Source organism: Rana temporaria, chromosome 2, assembly GCF_905171775.1.
Source record: "Rana temporaria chromosome 2, aRanTem1.1, whole genome shotgun sequence".
Taxonomy (NCBI): domain Eukaryota; kingdom Metazoa; phylum Chordata; class Amphibia; order Anura; family Ranidae; genus Rana; species Rana temporaria.
The window spans coordinates 339,208,938-339,229,252 of record NC_053490.1 but is presented as its reverse complement, the minus strand read 5'-3'; the positions used below and the strand labels follow the sequence as shown (position 1 = coordinate 339,229,252).

General features: G+C 45.0%; 1 protein-coding gene across 5 annotated transcripts in view; it reads left to right on the top strand.

The window, feature by feature from the left end:
* The window catches only part of LOC120928427 (CUB and sushi domain-containing protein 1-like), a 368,880-nt gene that overhangs the window by 189,351 nt on the left and 159,214 nt on the right, over window positions 1-20,315 (top strand). For all 5 annotated transcript variants that reach the window (XM_040339531.1, XM_040339530.1, XM_040339527.1 and 2 more), the window contains exon 9: window positions 12,087-12,183. In XM_040339531.1, coding sequence (XP_040195465.1) covers window positions 12,087-12,183 — 97 coding nt within the window. The remainder of the gene's footprint in view (window positions 1-12,086; window positions 12,184-20,315) is intronic.

The window sequence follows — 20,315 nt, the reverse complement described above, 5'->3', positions numbered from 1 at the left end:
TAAAAGTGACGTTTTTACGTGTCGTTTTTGGGTCAGCTTCGAGGAGAGGAGAGTAGACGTGTGTCTGCTCAGCTCCTCCCCTCCCCCCTACTCGCTGGCAGCTACTCACTGTACCGGTCCGAGCCTGCAGATGGGCAAGCGGAGCCCAGGATACAGTGGAGGCGCATGGGGTTAAAAAAAAAAAGGAACCCTGCTGTTTGCAGAGCTAACTTAGTTAGCTGGCTTAGTTAGGACATATATTAAACAAAGACACAAGTCCATTTAGTTTAACCAATAGAACAAAAAATAAATAGGATAATCAGAAACCTCCATATACAGAATTCTACACCTATAGTTGATTAGGAGGAAGGCAAAAAAATTCCTTAAAGCGGAGTTCCTTCCAAAAATAGATCTTCTGCTTTTCGGAATCCTCCCCCCTCCGGTGTCACATGGGGCACCTTTCAGGGGGAAGGGGGTGCAGATATCTGTATAATACAGGTATTTGCTCCCCCTTCCGGGCACAGATAGCCGAGCCACCCGCGGCTATCTACGCCATGTCCGGAGCCTCCTCTGTCCCCCCACTGTCTTCTGGGAGACACACAGATCCTAGGAGACAGCAGGGACCAGTGGGATTGCGCAGCGCAATTCGCGCATATGCGCAGTAGGGAACCTTGCGGCTTCACTTCCTGATTCCCTTACCAAAGCTGGCGGTGGCAGCACCCAAGAGCCGAAGGACAGATTGGCTTCGGGTGCCGACATCGCGGGCGCCCTGGACAGGTAAGTGTCCTTATTTAAGTCAGCAGCTGCAGTATTTGTAGCTGCTGACTTTAAAAAAAAAATTGGCGGAACTCCGCTTTAAAGAATGGTCCAAACTACTCCAGCAGAGGGAAATGAAATGCCTTCCTGAGAAGTCAGCTGGATATTCCCTGGATTAACAATCTGGTGTTATCACATATCCATCTTAACCAGGGGCGTATCATGAAATCAGTGGGTCCGTGTGCAAAATCAAAAGTTGGCCCCCGAGGACTGCTGGGAAAAAGAATGTGGCTCACAAAGCGTGCGGTGGCAAAAAGTGGGTGTGGTTTAATTTATGCTAAACAATGGGCATGGCTTAAAAGAGGTGTGGTTAAAGAGTCTGAGATGATTTAAATCTGCAGAATGTGGTAATGTTAAATGGAATGTATGGCGGTGAGTAGAATGTGCAGGAAAGGGGTGTGTGGGGTGTATAGAGGTGAGTGTTCAGTGCATGGTGGTGTGTAGTAGGTGCAGAGTGTATACAGGTAAGTAGTATGTGCAGCAGAAGAGTGTGAAGTGTATGACAGTGAGTAGTATGTGCAGGAGACGAGTGTGGAGTGTATGGTGGTGGGATAGTATGAGTAGGAGAGGAGTGCAGAGTGTATGGCATTGGGTGGTATGTGTAGGAGAGGAGTGTATGGTGGTGGGTGGTATGTGTAGGAGAGGAATGCAGTACCACCTTCTGAATGTCTGTCAGCAACTGTTATACCACCTTGGCGGATCATTTTTCAGAGGGTCTACGGTAGGGAGTAGAGCAGGTCTGGAAAAGCCGTAAAAGAAAAAAATCCCAAGCTCATTCCTTACTGAAATCGACAGGGGGTATCAACAGGGCAGTGTACAGGAGGTCTGCAGGGCACATTACATGGGGAGGGGTGCAGGGCACATTATATAGGGCACAAGATAAAAGGTAGCTGCTGAACAGCGTAAAAGTAAATTGTGTATCTCATCGGAATGTAGCTGATCAGCTGTGCCTGCGTCAGGAAGCGAGAGCAGATAATATATGGGCTGGGCACTGGGATGGGCAGAGAAATAAGATGAGCTGGTAAGAAGGAAGGGGGGGGGGGGTACAGGAGTGAAGGACTGCAGGGAGACTAACCCAGCACAATCCTTGGGACTGAGAAGAGCAAGGATTGCAGAGATGGGGGGAGAGATATATGAGAGGGAGGGTGAGTGGAAATTTTGGAGGAGGGGCGGAATGGGATGAGAAACAAAGTTACAGTGTACCTGAACAAGTGGAGTCAGACTGAGCACAGCTAACAGAGCAGAGCCACGCTGCGGGAGAATGACAAGAGGTATAAACTGTAGTTTAGTGGCCAAATGTGCTTGTCAGCTGCCCTGACCCCCCATATCAGGGGTATCAGTAGTGGTCAGGTGGGTCCAGTGTAGGAATAGAGTAGGTCTGTGTGGTGGAGTCAGGGGCAGAGCCAATTAGGGGAGGCGGCAAAATGAGGTTTCCCCATGGATGTCTTAGCACCAGCCCTGATCCTAGTGTCCACTAAAGGACCCAACTGAAACAAGACGGAGATATCTGTTACGTCAGGCTGTCCAGAATCCTCAGGTTGAAAACAAATTGTCATTAACCACTTAACAACCTCGCTATAGCCGAATGATGGCTACAGCATGGCTCGATAACTTTGGGAGGGCGTACTATGACGTCCTCCCAGAATTGCGCTCCTGCCTGTCCCCTGGGTGGCGCACGGGAGTTTCGGTGACTGCCGAGTCCCGAGGACCCGGTGCATCACGGTGAATGGCCGCTGACAGTGGCCGTTTACCACGTGAACATTCCATCAAATGACAGAGCGATCACTTATAAGCAAACAGGCGTCATGTCCGGTTCCTCTATCCCCTCTCCCCTCTCTGTACAGTGTGAGAGGAGAGGGGAAAAGATCGGGTGCAGCAGCACTGTGGGCTGGATCTGTGCCCATTGCAGCCTCATCCAGCCAACCATCCATGCTCAGCCCCATCCATGCTCAGCCATGCCATCCATCCATCCATGCTCAGCCATGCCATCCATGCATGCTCAGCCATGCCATCCATGCTCAACTATGCCATCCATGCTCAGCTATCCCATCCAAACCTTGCCATACTCCGCAATATTCAGTCATACCCAGCAATACTCAGCCATACCCAGCAATACCCAGCCATCCCCATTCATGCTTATCCATGCCACTACAGTACCCATCAGTGCCACTACAGTGCTCATCCGTGTCTCACAAAAGTGTAATAGGTAGTCAAATTAAATTTGACAATTATGCCCCTAGAACACCTGATGGTGCTCCCTGCATGTTGGGCCTCTGTATGTGGTCGGGCTGTGGAAAAGTCTCCCACATGTGGTATCGCCGTACTCGGGAGGAGTGCAAGAATCTATTTTGGGGTGTAATTTTTGATATGTACATGCTATGTGTTAGAAATATTTTATAAATGGACAACTTTGTGTAAAAGAAAAAAAAAAGCGTTTTAATTTTTCTTTCAACATTTTTCGAAAACTTGTAGAAAAAATTACATGTTCAAAAGACTCATGCCTCATAGATTATACGTTTGGGTGTTTTCTTTCCGAAATGTGGTCATTTTTGGGGTGTTTCCATTGTCCTGGTGCTCCAGGGCCTTCAAAAGTGCAAGAGGTAGTCAAGAAATTATATGTGTAATTTATGCTCCTAGAACACCTGACCGTGGTCCCTGCATGTTGGGCCTCTGTATGGGGCCAGGCTGTGTAAAAGTCTCACACATGTGGTATCGCCATACTCAGGAGGAGTAGTAGAATGTGTTTTGGAGTGTAATTTGTGGTATGCATATGCTGTGTGTGAGAAATAACCTGCTAATATGATAATTTTGTGAAGAAAAAAAAAATCTTGATTTTGCAAAGAATTGTGGGAAAAAATGACAACTTCAAAACACTCACGCGCCTCTTACTAAATACCTTTTGAATGTCTACTTTCCAAAAAGGTGTCATTTGTTGGGTATTTGTACTTTCCTGGCTTGTCAGGGTCTCAAGAAATGAGATGGGCTGTCAGTACTTCAGGTGTGATAAATTTTCAGAGATTGGCACCATAGCTTGTGGACTCTGTATAATATTTGTTTTTTGTGAAAGTTATAACCAATTTGGGTTATTTTTTGCCAAAGATATGTAGCAGTATACATTTTGGCCAAAATTTATGAATACAATTTACTAATTCACAAAATTAACGAAGAACAATTCATTTTTTTTACAGAATTTTCAGTCTTTTTTCTTTTATAGCGAGAAAAATAAAAAACCCAACAGTGATTAAATACCACCAAAAGACAGCTCTATTTGTGTTAAAAAAGGACAAAAATTTCATGTGGTTACAGTGTTGCATGACCGAGTAATTGTCATTCAAAATGTGAGAGCACCGAAAGCTGAAAATTGGTCTGGTTAGGAAGGAGGTTTAAGTGCCTAGTGGCCAAGTGGTTAAAGGAGTTCTCTAAGCTAAAACTTTTAACCCCCGCTGTGCCCGGGCTGTAAAACTATTCAAAATAAACTTTCACTTACCTGCCTACGATCCCCCGTTGTTCCGATATCGCCGTCCCGTTCTCCGGTCCCGGTCTCTTCCACTTCCTGCGGGTCGGTGACTCACAGTGCGCTCAGCCTATCAGCGGCCGCGACGGGACATTGCTGCGGCCGCTGATAGGCTGAGCGCACTGTGAGTCACCGACCCGCAGGAAGTGGAAGAGACCGGGACCGGAGAACGGGACGGCGATATCGGAACAACGGGGGATCGTAGGCAGGTAAGTGAAAGTTTATTTTGTATAGTTTTACAGCCCGGGCACAGCGGGGGTTAAAAGTTTTAGCTTAGAGAACTCCTTTAAGGATACATTTTACGTAAGGGTAAATTGACATTTTAGTATATCACCAAAGACCTCTAAGAAATGCATGGTGTTAAGCATGTTGGATGGGTGTATCTTAAAATCACTATTCCACAGCAGGGAATTAGGGTGAACACTCCATAACTTCTCCACTTCACTCCAAGAGGCCAAAGTAAATTGCTTTGTAGTATTTAAGTAGGTTGGGAAAAGCAAGGCCTTGATTGCAGTAACCGTAAAAGCTTGTTAGATATCCAATATAAAGGGCGCCAACATTTAACATTTCTTAGCTGCCCCTTTAAATGTTTTAAACCATTAAATACATTTTAAATTATAAGGCTACTTCTACACTCTATGTTTACAAACCTAAATAAAATTGAAAAAATGTGATGCAATAAAGCAGATACACATACAGCCGCGCAAAATTGTGCGGGCGTAACGTATCTGATTTATGTTACGCCTCCGCAAGTTACACGGGCAAGTGCTGTATTCTCAAAGCACTTGCTCCGTAAGTTGCGGCGGCGTAGCGTAAATCACCCGGCGGATGCGCCGTCCGTAAAATATCCCAGTGCGCATTGCTCCAAATGACGTCGCAAGGACGTCATTGGTTTAGACGTGAACGTAAATGACGTCCAGCCCCGTTCATGGACGACTTGCGCAAACAACGTAACTTTTTAAAATTTTGACGCGGGAACGATGGCCATACTTAACATTGGCTGCGCCTCATATAGCAGGGGCAACTTTACGCTGGGAAAAGCTTAACGTAAACGTTGTAACGTTACTGCGTCGGCCGCGCGTACGTTCGGGAATTCGCGTATCTAGCTAATTTGCATACTCAAAGCGCAATTAGATGGAAGCGCCACCTAGCGGTCCAAAAAAAATGCATTTAAGATCCGACGGCGTAAGAGACTTGCGCCTGTCGGATCTAATGGATATCTATGCGTAACTGATTCTAAGAATCAGGCGCATAGATACGACGGCTCGGATTCGGACCTACGACGGCGTAAATGGCGCTACGCCGTCGTAAGTTCTCTGAGAATCCGGGCCAAGATGTACAACAAACACTTTCATATGCCAACACACCAAATACCCCAGACAGCCAATTTCTATTACAGGCGGTCTCTGGGTTACAAACAGGAAACCGGTCCGTAGGTTTGTAAGTTTGTACGTTTAAGTTTGTAAGTCAAAACAGGTAAATGTTTTAAGTGTGGCTCCAGCCAAAAAAGCTATTTTTAAGCTTTTTGGATAGCATAGGGAAGGATTATCACCCCTGTAACATTTGTTTTGCTGTCTGTGGCCCTGTTCAGAAGTTTTCACCTCACTTTCTGTCCCAATGACAATTTGAAAATGTTGGGTTGTTGTGGAAACAAGGATTGGTGATAAAACATCAGTGGAAACATCTTTTCCCCATAATAACTCTTATGCCGCGTACACACGATCGGAAATTCTGACAAGAAAAGTCTGATGTGAGCTTTTGGTCGGAAATTCCGACCATGTGTAGGCTCCAATGAAATTTTTCTGTCAGAATTTACGGCAAGAAAAATTTGAGAGCTGGTTCTCAAATTTTCCAACGGGAGAAGTTCTTGTCGGAAATGTCGATCGTCTGTATGCAATTCCGATGGAGAAAAATCCTACGCATGCTCGGAATCAAGTCGATGCACGTTCAGAAGCATTGAACTTCGTTGTAGTGTTGTACGTCACCGCGTTCTTGGCGGTCGGAATTTGGTGTGACCGTGTGTATGCAAGAAAGGTTTTAGCCAAAATTTCGTTCGTGTGTACGTGCCATTACAGGAGAGAATTTCCCTTCCTTGGGGTAGATTTCCTCTCGCTTCCTGTTGTCTCCTTCCGTTTGTAAGTAGGAGTCGTTTGTAAGTCGGATGTTTGTAACTAGGGGACCGCCTGTATTGTTCTTTCAAAAAAAAGATCCTGTTATTAGTGTCCATAAACCTGTGAAAAATGATTTCCACTTTTACAACAAATAACTCAATTATGCAATTTGGCTCGTGTCCATACATATGTGAAATAGTCCCACCCATACACTGTATCTTTTAGATATTAGTGACAGCTTCTTTACTTCAGAATAAAGTGCTCCACCGGGTGTGGTAAAGGGAACCACTTGCCAAACTCCTCTGGCCATAAAGATCTCCTCAGCTTTTGGATTCTATCCACATGGAAGGTGAAATGAACTTGGCATATAATATGCCCTCCTCTACAGCTCCTTCATCTGCGGCATCCAAATGGGAATCATGGATCCAAAAAATAAATAGGATGGTTCCGGACGTTTATTTAAGTTCACCAAATTAAAACTAAATCTGAGGTATTTTAAGTTCATTCATCTTCCAAGTGTAATTTTATAGCAGATAGTGAGCTATACAAGTCAAGAGCCGTATGAAGATAAAGTAGTAAGCGTTGTATTTGGATCAATGTAAGAAGCATGTCATCTGCAAAGAATGAAATCTTAAGTGAAGAGCAAATCTTAAAGAGAAACTGCAGTCTGCTCACATAATTTGTAATAAAAACATCTTTGCCATTCTGAAGCTTCCCTCCAACCACTGTGTATGATGTCATAAGCTTAGGCTTTTTGCCAGACAAAAACAGGAAGTGGGCTGTATAAGGTATTAACTGGCAGAAAGAAAATGTTTTACTATCCAAAGTTAAAACAACAAAGGCAGAACATTTAATAGATGGAAAGTTAAAAAAATTACTGAAAGTCCGTTTTATAAAGAGCAGAAGCTCTAATTATGTGAATTAATACATTTTACCAGTAGGGGGTGATAGTGTAGGTCCCACCAGAACAGGTCTTTCGGGGGTTTTGCTCAATGTGTTTCTTGTTCAGAAATCCTCAGGGAAATTTCATTTAATAATCAATTTTAAAAGATTAAACAAGTCCCTGTTGTACAGGAAATTCAGGATGGAAAACATCTACTCAATGAGGAAAACCTTACTAAAAAATGTTCATGGTCGCACTAGATTTAAGAGATGCTTATTTGTACATCCCTATTCACTCAAACCATCAAAAGTTTCCTAAGGTTTGCTGTTCAGACAAAGGAAGGAATTCAGCATGGGGCAGTTCCAATCCCTGCAATTTGGCCTCTCCGCAGCTTCCAGAATATTTATAAAAGTATTGGCGGAGGTAATGGCTAACTTGTGGCTAGAAAGGATAACTTTGATTTCTTACTTGGATGACATGATCCTGTACGCTTCTTTGAGGGAGAAAGTTCCTCTGGATTTAGACAAGATTGAGATGATTAACCACTTGCTTACTGACATATAAACCCCCCTCCTGTCCAGACCAATTTTCAGCTTTCAGCGCTGACGCACTTTGAATGACAATTGCGCGGTCATACAACACCCAAATTAAATTGTTATCATTTTTTTTTTCCCCACAAATAGAGCGTACTTCTCTGCAAAATTTTATAATAAACTACATAAAACATTTTTAGCAAAAAGAAAAAAAACTTGTGAGTAAATAGCACCAAAAGAATGCTTTGTCTCAAAAAACTTACACAAATTTCAATTTCATTTGGGTACAGTGTTGCAAGCAATTGTCATTCAAAGTGCGACATCACTAAACACTGAAAATTGGCCTGGGCAGGAAGGGGGTGAAAGCACCCAGTATTGAAGTGGTTAATCAATGCAGAGAAATTTTCACTAGAACCAGCACATACCAGGATGTTTCTAGGTTACCGATTAGATTCGGTAATACAGGAAATTTTCCTCCTGAGGAGAATCACAAGATCCAAATTCTAGCACACACCAAGGCAAGTGCAAAATTGGTATCCTTGGGAGAAATCATGAGGTTACTTGGACTCATGACTTCATCAATTCCAGCTGTCATTTGGGCACAGCTGCATTCAAGGGATCTTTACAGTTACTTATTGGCCACATAGGATCAAATAAAAGATTCTTTAGACAAGGAGGTTTCCCTTCCTGAATAGGTCTTTCAATCTTTAATTTAGTGGCAAAACCTGGTGAATCGGTTGTGAGATACTGGGCTGTCTTCCCCTCTAAAAATGACTATGGATGACAGGGGCTGGGGCACATACTCCCTTGGGTCTTCATGCACAGGGATTTTGGAGGACAGTGATAACAGACAAATCCTCCTCAAACCTGAAGGAGCTTACAGCAGTGAAAGGAGCACTGTGACCCATCTAAACCATCAAGCGGGTATAAAGTCCCCCTCTCTATTGAAGAGATTTAAATTTCAGCGCTACACATCAGAGGTTTCCCAGATCAGATTGGCTCAGCAGGAAGCCAGTACATCAGGAGAACTGGGAATTGGATCAACAGGTGTTCTGCCAGGTGACAGACAGATGTGGCATGCCTTCCATAGACCTCTTTGCATCTTTGTTATCTCAAAGTTGAGACTTCGACCAGGAGTATGCTTTTCCCCTCTGGCCCTGATTCCAAGAATCTTTCAAAAACGTAAGAGCAGAAAATTGGTTGCCAGAAAGATTTATTCTAAAAAGGGCTCCCTAATAAGCCAGTCATTTGGGATTTTTTCCAGGAAGGCGTAGGTTTCTTAGATCAAAAGCTGGCTCAGGATCCTTTACTCCTCCATAGGTTTTTGTTGGCCAGGGAGTGTTTGGACTTCTGTTTGTTACAATGTAGCGCCTCCCTAGGATCTTTCCAGAGTACATAAGGGGTTAATTGGAACTCCATATGAGCCCTTACAAGAGACCTCTTTTCAAATTGAACTTTTAAAACCGCCTTTTTTGGTGGCAGTTGCGATGGCTAGGAAAATAGGTGATTTACAGGTTTTGGCCATTAACCACTTCCATACAGGGCACTTATACACCTTCCCGCCCAGACCAGTTTTTAGCTTTCAGCGCTGTTGCACTTTGAATGACAATTGCACGGTCATGCTACACTGTACCCAAACTAAATTTTTATCATTTTGTACCCACAAATAGAGCTTTCTTTTGGTGGTATTTGATCACCTCTGGGATATTTATTTTCTGCAAAAAAAAAAAAAAAAAATTACCGAAAATTTAGAAAAATAAAACTTTTTTTTTGTTTCTGTTATAAAACATTGTAAATAAGTTAGTTTTCTCCTTCACTGATGGTACTGCACTGACGGGCACTGATGGGCACCAGTGAAGTGGCACTGATGTGGTGGCATTGATGGGCACTAATATGCGGCACGGATGGGCACGGATAGGCGGCACGGATGGGCGGCATGGCTGGGCACGGATAGGCGGCACTGATAGGCGGCACGGATGGGCACTGATAGGCGGCACGGATGGGCACTGATAGGTGGCACGGATAGGCGGCACGGATGGGCGGCATGGCTGGGCACGGATAGGCGGCACTGATGGGGGGCACGGATGGGCACTGATAGGCGGCACGGATGGGCACTGATAGGTGGCACGGATGGGCATAGATGGGCACTATTGTATGTGTCGTACTAATGGATGCCAATCAATGCCTGCCAATCAGTGATGCCCATTGTGGGCACTGATTGGCATCCATTGCGGCACTGATTGGCATCCATTTTTTGTGTCCTCATCCCTGGTGGTCTAAGGTGGCATACCTTTATTTTTATTTTTTGTAATCCCTGGTGGTCCAGTGGGCATCCCTGGTGGTCCAGTGGGCATCCTCGGGGGGGCTGTGCTGATAATCGATCAGCACAAACCCCCCCCTGTCACAGGAGCAGCCGATCGGCTCTCCTCTACTCGCGTCTGACAGACGCGAGTGAGGAAAAACCGATTAACGGCTTTTCCTGTTTACATCGTGATCAGCCGTGATTGGACACGGCTGATCACGTGGTAAAGAGTCTCCGGGAGAGACTCTTTGCCTCGATCGGTGTTGCGGGGTGTCAGACTGACACCCTGCAACAACGATTGCCGCGATGCGCGCCCCGAGGGGGCGCGCAGCGGCTCAGAATCCTGAGGACGTCATATGACGTCCAGTCAGGATTCTACAACCACTTTGCCGACGTCAATTTGTCATTGGCGGGCGGCAAGTGGTTAAAGATCCTTATCTTAAACGTTGTGCAATCATTCCAGTTAGGGTTACTGAAGTCAGATGCTATGTACCTTCCTAAGATCGCATCCTGTTTTTCATAGAAAAAAAAGTTTTGCTTTCCCTTCCCAAAAATGACAAGGAAAGTATTTTCCATACTTTAGATGTTCACATGTATATTTTGCAGTGTTTAGCGACAACCTAATTATTCGGGAGATCCAACAATCGCCTACTATTTTTGTGTGGCCTGAGAAAGCGGTTACAAGCATTGAAAAGCTTGGTGGCTATGTGAATTAAGGATGCCATTACTTTAGTTTACACAGCAGAAGGCAGTCAGATTCCTCCATTGGTTGAAGCGCATTTCACTCACTCTCTAGTAACATCTTGGGCAGAAAGAACAGAGGCGTCCGTAAAACAAATCTGCAGATTCACTACATGGTCAAGATGAGATGTCTTCATTAAGCATCTTAGAATGAAGGCATTGTCGCAGCATTACCTGGCTTCAGCAGAAAGGTTCTACAGACTTTCATCCCACCCTAAGGGTATGGGCTTATTTTTTTTCATTATCCTCTCATGTGGCCGTCCTGAAAGATGATTGGAGAAACTGATAAGGGTGGAACCATTCATCTCTCATTTGGCTGTCCTGGAGGATTCCTACAAACACAGTTACTGGTAAAGCTAAGCTTCAGTTCACACGAGTGTACTGCAGAAAATTGTGAGCCAATGCGCGTTTCCCGCTCTGCATTCAAATCGCAATGCCCTTGCGATCTGCAGCAGGGATCAGTGCAATCTTAACACCCTAAAGGGAGAACACAAACACAGTGCTTTAGCCTGGACCAGATCACATGGCTCAAAATGACCATGCGAACTAGTTGCAGTGCATTCCCAAAATTGCTGCATGGATGAATTTGGTGCAGATGCAGTGTGCTTTGAGCTATTCAAAATAAATGGGCTCCAATCACACCGCACTGAATGGCATGTGATTTGTACAGGAATGTGGTGCGGTTCCTGTGCGATTTTATACATGATTCTTCATAGTATGTACCTAGGTTCATGGAGACTACTTGTTTTTAACGTAAACTGTTGGGGTCAATTCGGTTTGTTGCAGTCTGGCTGGTAACTGGGCTGGGAATTTTTGTTTTTTGTAATGGAGACTACCATCAGCTGCTAATAATACAAATGTTTGTAGTCTTCATCAAACTATTTCCAAACTTTTTCTTAAAGTTTATTTAGCTATCCTTTGTATGTTGAAGGTGTGTCTGTGATGTCTGATGTTATTTCATTCATACAAGATGATTTCAGACCTGATCAGCTTTCTTCCTGGGGTCTGTGTACATGATTGCAACCACATATTTAGCACAGTGGATGGTATTAGCATACTATATTATATTTAGCATACATGGCATACATACATACATACATACATAGCATACATATTATATTTAGCATACATGGATGATGCAAACTTTAAAAATGTAGAACATTCATTGTAAATATTAAATAAATCCTCAACGTCTTTTCACCTGCAGGGATATCATGTGGAGATCCTGGTACTATACAGAATGGCCAGATATCTGCTCCAGATTTCTATGTTGACTCAAAGGCCACTTACACCTGCAATGAAGGGTAGGTTTACATAATATATTTGACCATGCATGCATTGCGTTGAATAAGTATTGTTTTTATGTACACATTTATAATCATCCTATTTCTATTTAAATTGGTTCTAAAGGCTGGAAGTTTTTACCTTAATGCATTCTAAAAACATTGTATGCAGCTACCCCCCCCCAGTCCCCCTAATACTTAATACCGATCTCAATCCAGTGATCCAGCAATGTGCCTGAGAGCAACTGCCACTCGGTTCTCTCCCTACCCAAATGAATAACAGACATGTGCAATTCGTTTAGTTCCGAATTAGTTTAACAAATTTTACAAACTTGTTCCGAAATTTTCAAATTTCCGAATTTCGGAAATTTTGAATTTCCGAATGTGTAAATTGTAAATTTAATAGTTATTTCAGATTTTCGGGTTTTCGAATTTATTTTTATTTTCAAATTTTTAAATTTGTAATATTTAGAATTTCCAAATGTATAAATTAAAAATGTATTATTAAATTATAGGTATTGGAATTTCCTTTCAAATTTGGCCATTCGTAAACATAACGAATACAAATTTATCCAAAGTTACTTATCCAAAATATTGAATGCCGGTTCTAAACAAATGGAACGTACCAATCTAATAATAATAATACAAAAAATGTATTATTAATTTGTTCCATTCCATTTGTTTAGATGCGGCATTCGTTTTTTCGGGTAATTCGTAACTTCAGATAAATTTGTATTCGTTACATTCACTAACAGACAAAATTGAAAGGAAATTCCAATACCTATAATTTAATATTTATTATTGGTTATTTCGAATTTTACTGATCTTTTTTTTTTTTTCAGAATTTAGAATTGTCGGATTTTTCGGAAGTTTTAAATTTTGAAAATTTGAAAATCCGAAAAGTTGAAAATTCGGAATTCTGAAATTCAAAAATCCAAAAATTTGGATTTTCACATTTCCCAAAAAGGCAAAAAACAAATGAAACGAAAGCAAACAAATTTTTCGGCAGTGCACATGTCTAATGAATAACCCAGCACTGAATTAATTATATGGACCACCTACAGTTGTGTTAATAAGTTTACATACCCTGGCAGAATTTATGATTTCTTGTCCATTCTTCAGAGAATATGAACGATAACACAAACATTTTTTTTTTCACACATGGTTGGTGTTTGGCTGAAACCATGTATTATCAATCAACTGTGTTTTAATCTTTTTAAATCATAATGATAACAGAAACTACCCAAATGACCCTGATCAAAAGTTTACATACCCCAGTTCTTAATACCGTGCATTTCCCCCTTTAACATCAATGACAGCTTGAAGTCTTTTGTGGTATTTATGGATGAGGCTCTTTTATCTTCTTAGATGGTAAAGCTGCCCATTCCTCTTGGCAAAAAGCCTCCAGTTCCTGTAAATTCTTGGGCATGAACTGCACGTTTGAGATCTTCCCAGAGTGGCTCAATGATATTGAGATCAGTAGACTGAGATGGCCACTCCAGAACCTTCACTTTATTCTGCTGTAGCCAATGACAGGTCGACTTGGCCTTGTGTTTTGGATCATTGACATGTTGGAATGTACAAGGGCGTCCCAAGCTCGGCTTCCTGGCTGTTCCTCCATTTTTTTTTTTATAACTTACTGCATTCATCTTGCCATCAGTTTTGACCAAATTTCCTGTGCCTTTTTGTAGCTCGCACATCCCCAAAACATCAGCGATCCACCTCCGTGTTTCACAGTAGGAATGGTGTACCTTTCATCATAGGCCTTGTTGACTCCTCTCCAAATGTAGCATTTATGGTTGCAGCCAAAAAGCTAAATTTCTCTTATCGTCCATGGACGGACACAGCTCCTTAAATCTTGACAAGTGGGTTATGTTCCCTGTTTACAGGAGAGGACTAGGCAGAAACATGTTAAATAGTTAAATACATGTTACATTAACAGAGTTGAACAGCCCCGCCCAGGGGGCGGTCCCTCCAGACATAACCCTCCTCACTGCAGCTTGCAGCCTCAGTTTCGTTCTGCCTAGCAAAGGAGAAGGACGTATGGCTCCCTTTGGGCCCAGCGCCCTGAGGAGAAATTTTATTTTATTTTACTTTACTTTTTCTTGAAGAATCTTCTTTCAACTGTTGGCTGAGAGACAGGCTGGATATTATAGATCCTTGTAGTCTACTCAGTCCGACCAGCAAGCGTGGGCACACCTTTGCAAAGAGGCTTGGTCTGCCACGCCATACCTCATGACTCCTGAGGTGGCCGGTGAGCTTTGCTCCGAGGTCCACATATGACTGAGCTGTGGTGTTGTCTCAATCACAGTGGACCGGGCCGACAGCTACCTCCATTGCGGTTGTAGGTCTGTCAGGAATGCGTCAGCGAGTCCTCGCTCGGACGGGTAAGTACAGTCCCTCCTGCTTCGGTGGGTTGGTACAGCTGGGCATTCCTGGGGTTCGGGGGTCCCTTCCCCTTACTTCCCTGCTCCTTTCCCTTGCTGCATTGCTAACATTGCCGCTGTCAGGGGGGAGGGGGCCTTCCTGAGAGGACTGTTATCTGGCCTGTGTTTTTTCTTTTTTGTATTGGGCTTTCCTGTGAGGTAAAAAGCCCTGTGATGAGCACAGATGTTTATGATTATACTTCAGCAGACGCTGACTGATTGGTGACACCTGTAATGGTTTTGCTTTTTATGCTGTATCTGTGACTTGTCCTTAAATAAAACAGCCCTATGAGGCTTTTCCTGTTTAAACACAGGTCCCTGCAAAAGTTACCTCACGGTTCTTTTCCTCACAGGCACTGTGCAGTCTCCTCCTGAGGGAGTCCCCTGGTTACCCCTGGTCAGCGCAGCAAGTGGGTGAGAGGCCCTGAATAGGGCTCTAGGAGCTTTTGTCTATTTGTATGGACAGGTGTGCATATTATAATACACACTATATGTAAATATTGGAGTCAGTATCTGGGTCCTTCCCCACATGCTGGTGGTGGCAGCAGGTGTTAGCACCTGGGATTCCCACAGAGTTTTTATTGTTAGTCCTGGACACAGTTTGTGCCAGGGTGGGGGTGGACTGCGGGCGGGCGGTAAAATAGTGCCCCCTTCCCCCGTTATCCCCTGGGGAATGCTCTGTTATGGAGCCATGGACTTAGGTACCTAGTTAAAAAAAAAAAAAAAAAAAAAAAAAAAAGGCAGAATAAGGCATTTATGGGTGCGCTTTTTACTGCTGCAAGGGACTCTCCTAAGCTGCATAGTGCAGCTGGGTTTCCGCTGAGGGCTCGGTCTTTTTTGGATCACACAAATCAGACCGCTGTGTAGGTTTTTTCCTTCTGTGCCCTTCTTTGATAATTTCTGAGATGCGGAATGAGAAAAGCCACTGAGGGCTTTTGTAGTCCCTCACCGCCGGGCGGGAACCCCTACTTGTATGGATCTGACTGATAGAAGATCCGAAGTACTGACCCGTTCCATGTTTACCATGCTGGGGTCTGGCTTGCGGCCTATTGTGGCCACTACACTGGGGTCTCAGTGGTCGCTGGCGCTATTTTTTTGGGAGATTTTTCAATTACATTGAAAACTCCCATTGGCGCCCATTTTGTCGTAGCCACGCTATGGCGCAGCTTACATTGTGCTGGCCTTTTTCCTGTGGCCGCGTTTTGAACGCTCGGCGGCCATCTTGGAGTAGTCCTGACCCCTAGTGCTGTATACAACTCACAGAGTGAGCATTTTGCACCAGACAGTGGAGGAGCACCGACTCTCTCCTGAGGTTATTAGCCTAGCGGACCAGCTGGTCCAGGGCCTCATATAGGTCTGTGATGCTTCATTGAATGCTGCGCCCTTATTATCCAGGGCGTCTGTTTCAGAATGGTTTTATGCACACGGTGGTGTAGTGCTTAACTCCATTACTTGGCAGCAAAAGAGTCATTGGTTCAAATCTGCACACTGACGCCAATCTGCCTGGAGCTTGCATTGTCGCTCCCTGTGTCTGTGTGGGTTTCCTCCGGGTACTCCGGTTTCCTCCAAAGACATGTGTGCATACACCTACATAATATACATACACACTATGTGTGTGTATTATTTAGGGGCAACCCTCCCAGGCCGTCAAAGGCCCAGCTGGGGGACTAATCTGTCCCTGGGTGCATAAGCCGATCACGCCGGCACCCAAATCCTGCCAATGTATATAGCCTTCCCTCCCTGTCTCTAGGTGGGAGGGGCGGCTTGCAGGTTCACAATTCAGTGAAACCTCCCTGCTCTCCGACTAGTGGGTCTGCGAGGTGGTCTCTTCGGAGTACTAGATAGGGTTTCCTCCTATCCACAGAACAAAGTTCTGTCCTTGTGTCTTCCCCTCCCGGCACGTCGGTCTGCCTTGGGCAGTGTGGGATTTGCTAAGCTGCAAGGTAATTTTACCTTTCCTGCAGGACGAGAGTTTTGGGGTTTTCTATGGGCCTCAGGCCCTAAATACCTTTGTGAACGTCGGGTAGTTCCGCATGGAATCCATTTGTTCGGTGGTAGCTGCGCTTCATCCGGGGGATGTCCTGACGTCCTCGGACATCAGGGACGCATACATGCATGTCCCGTTTTGCACATGTCACAGTGTTTTTTTCTGTGCTTCGTGATGAGAGAAGGGTCTCTGTCAGCCTGTGGCCCTCCCTTTTGATCTGGCGTCAGCACCATGGGTTTTCAGCTAGGAGCTCGCACTTATTTGAATTTTGTTGGGACAGCGAGGCTTTGCCTCATTGGCTACTTTGACGACTTTCTTCTGAGAGCAGCTTCTGTCTCCGACCTAGTGGATGGGTTATTCCCATTCAGACCCTCCGAAGATTCGGGTGGATGTTAAACGTTTAGGCCAGAAAGTGTAGCTCAGTGGCAGCAAGCCTGCCCTACATGTGTGCGACCCAGGGTTCAAATTATGGGCATGCTAGGTTCCGACTCAGCGTTGGAGTATCTAGTGTTGATCCAGACTCCTCAGTGGCAAAGGTCCTTCTTCCCCTGGAGAAATTGCAGACTCTTCAGTCTGCGGAGAAGGTATTGGCATCACGCAATCGGTCTTCTCTCCGGGCGCCTGCTGGTTCAGGGTCTGTGGGTAGCCTCCTTCAAGGTGGTACTGTATGCCCAGTTCCACACCCTGGTTTTCCAGTGGAACTACTGTCCAGGTGGTAAAAATCTCTTGTCTCTGAAATCATTAGATTCCTGTGCGCCACCTAGTCAGAGTCTCTCTGAGTTGGTGACAGAGATTCCCGACTCTTCGGTCCGGGAAGTTGTTCCTTCCTTCCAGTGGTCGGTGTTTACGACGAATGCCAGCTCACGGGTTGTGAACCTGGAGGTTCACAAAACTGGGGGGTCCAGTCGGCCCTGAGTCGCTGGACTTGCGTGGACCTATGACCACACCTCCTTGAATGTGTCTGGTCTCGGTAGCTACCCAGGGTCGGGCCTGGCTAGTGCCTGGTGGAAGACCGCCTGGGAATACCAGGTGCTGTCTACTGTTCATTGTCCTACTATTTTAGGCGATCAGGCTATGCTTCTCCTTGTGGTCGACCAATCTGGTTTCAGCCGGACAACGCCACGGCCGTGGCTTCAGTCTACCATCAGGTATGCCGGCAGGCAGACTACTGGAGTCGCCAGATGCTGGACCAGGGCGACTGGTCTTTGTGCTTGGGGTGTTTCGGCTCCCTTGCAGGAGGTGAGCCTCACATGGCATGGATCTCCTGGCAGCTTGTCTCCGCCGCAAGGGTGTCAGTTAGTGGCCAGGTCTAGTGATCTTGTACAGACGCGTCAGTCGCGCTGGTGGCCCTGTGTTGTCTGTATCGGTGATTTTTTGCCATTCCTCCATGGTAGTTGCTTCCTCGGCCGCTCCACAGAGTGGATGCTGAGGAGATCCCGATGATTCTAATCGCTCCAGATTACTCTCGGCGTCCTTGGTACGCTGATATCGGGCGCCTGGTAGCGGAGGCACCCTGGCGATTGCCAGGGCAGGAGGTTCCTGTCTCAAGGTCCCATACTTCCTCCTGTTGTACAGTCACTGACTTGCTTAACATGGTTATTGGAAACCAGACTTTAGGTGACCAGGGTCTGTCTGACTCGGTCATCTCAACAGGGCACCGTAGTCTTCTTCCGGAGGATCTACCGTCGCACCTCTCTTGGTGCGAAGGGATGGAGTGACGTCCACGGGCGTACTTTCAATGTCCAGGGTCCTGCTGTTTTTAAAGCTTGGATTGGATCTAAAAATTGCTTAAAGCACCGTTTGGGGGCAGATTTCAGCCTTGGCTGTGTTCTTTTAGTGGCCTTTTTGCGGCCCGTCCCCTGGTGGGTCCCTTTTTTTTTTTTTTTTTTTTTTTTTTTTGTGTGCAAGGGGTTTGTCATATACTTTCCCCTCTTGGCCCATCTCTTCCCCCATGAGTTTTGACTCTGGTGCTCTCGGTTCTTCAGGAACCTTCCTTTTGGAAACATCAGAGAGATTTTCTCTTGACACTATCTCAGAAGGTGGCCCCTTTAGTGGCCTTTACCTCTGTTAGAGGGGTTTCTGAGTTGGCGGTCTTGTCTTGCAAGCCGCCATGCTTGATCCCCCATAAGGATTAGGTGATGGTGCGCCCGCGACCTTCCCTTCTTCCGAAGGAGGTTTCGGCCTTTCATACTTTAGGCGTGGTACGCGCTTTGCGGGTATACCAGCCTACTACGGCTCCATTTCGGAGCTTCTGACTCTCTTTTGTGTCGGTGTCTGGTCCACAAAAGGGCCTGGCGGTCTCGTCGACCACCATTTCTCGGTGGATCGGGCAGGCCGTCATACAGGCCTATGCTCCTAAGGGCGGGCCCCCCTTTCCGGTCACGGCACTTTCGACCAGGGCAATTGGTGCTTCCTGGGTTTTTTTTTTTTTTTTTTTTCGACATCATGCGTCGGTCTCACAGGTGTGCGAGGCGGCGATTTGCTCGTCCGTTCACGCTTTTTCCAGAATTTACATGGTTGCTGTGAGTGCATCTTATGATGTTTTTTTCAGCCGCTAGTTTTTGCCGGCGGCTGTTTAAAGTTGCACCTCCTCCGTTGAGGAGCTCTGCTTGTTTTGGGGTGAAGTTAAAATTGTTTTTACTGATATATTTCCCACCCCTCGTTTTTTGACACTGCTTGGGGACGTCCCACTTGTCAAGATTTAAGGAGCTGTGTCCGTCCATGGACGATAAGAGAAAATAGGATTTTTTGTACTCACCGTAAAATCCTTTTCTCTGGAGTCCATGGACGGACACAGCTCCCACCCCTCCTTTTTAGGTTTGTACTGCTTGTTACGAACTGAGGCTGCAAGCTGCAGTGAGGAGGGTTATGTCTGGAGGGACCGCCCCCTGGGCGGGGCTGTTCAACTCTGTTAATGTAACATGTATTTAACTATTTAACATGTTTCTGCCTAGTCCTCTCCTGTAAACAGGGAACATAACCCACTTGTCAAGATTTAAGGAGCTGTGTCCGTCCATGGACTCCAGAGAAAAGGATTTTACGGTGAGTACAAAAAATCCTATTTTTGGTCTCATTACTCCAAATGACTTTGTGCCAGAAGGTTTGAGGCTTGTCTCTGTGCTGTTTGGCATATTGTAAGTGGGATACTTTGTGGCATTTGCATAGTAATGGCTTTCTACTGGCAAATCGACCATGCATCCCATCTTTTTTCAAGTGCCGTTTCGATTGTGCATCTTAAAACAGCCACACCACGTTTTCAGAAATGTAACCCAAATTTTCGTTTTTTTTTTTGTTTATAGCACAAAAAATAAATAACCCAGTGGTAATCAAATACCACCAAAAAAGTTATATTTGTGTGAATTTTTTTTATACATTTTGCTTGGGTACAGCGTTGCATGACTAATAAAATAAAGAAAATCCGCGCTAAGGGTGAATTGTGAAAAGCTGCTGCCTCCCTGAAGAGTCTCAATGAAGAGACTAATATATTGATAAAGCGAGAAAGGGAAAATGGCGCTGCTAATGGCGATCAAGGGGCCAAATACAAAGAATGTGGGTTACCAAAGACAACTGTGTCTATGTCGGGTGACCTGTGTTAGGGCTAAATCCAATGGTGCATGAACTCCCTATGAACACCCACTGAGAAAAAACTGGGGTGTATTGAGGTTACCCTGTTACTGGTAAGGGTGTAAAAAATTTTTAGTGTGTGACAAAGAATGGCTAGGCCTGGACCACCAACCTTC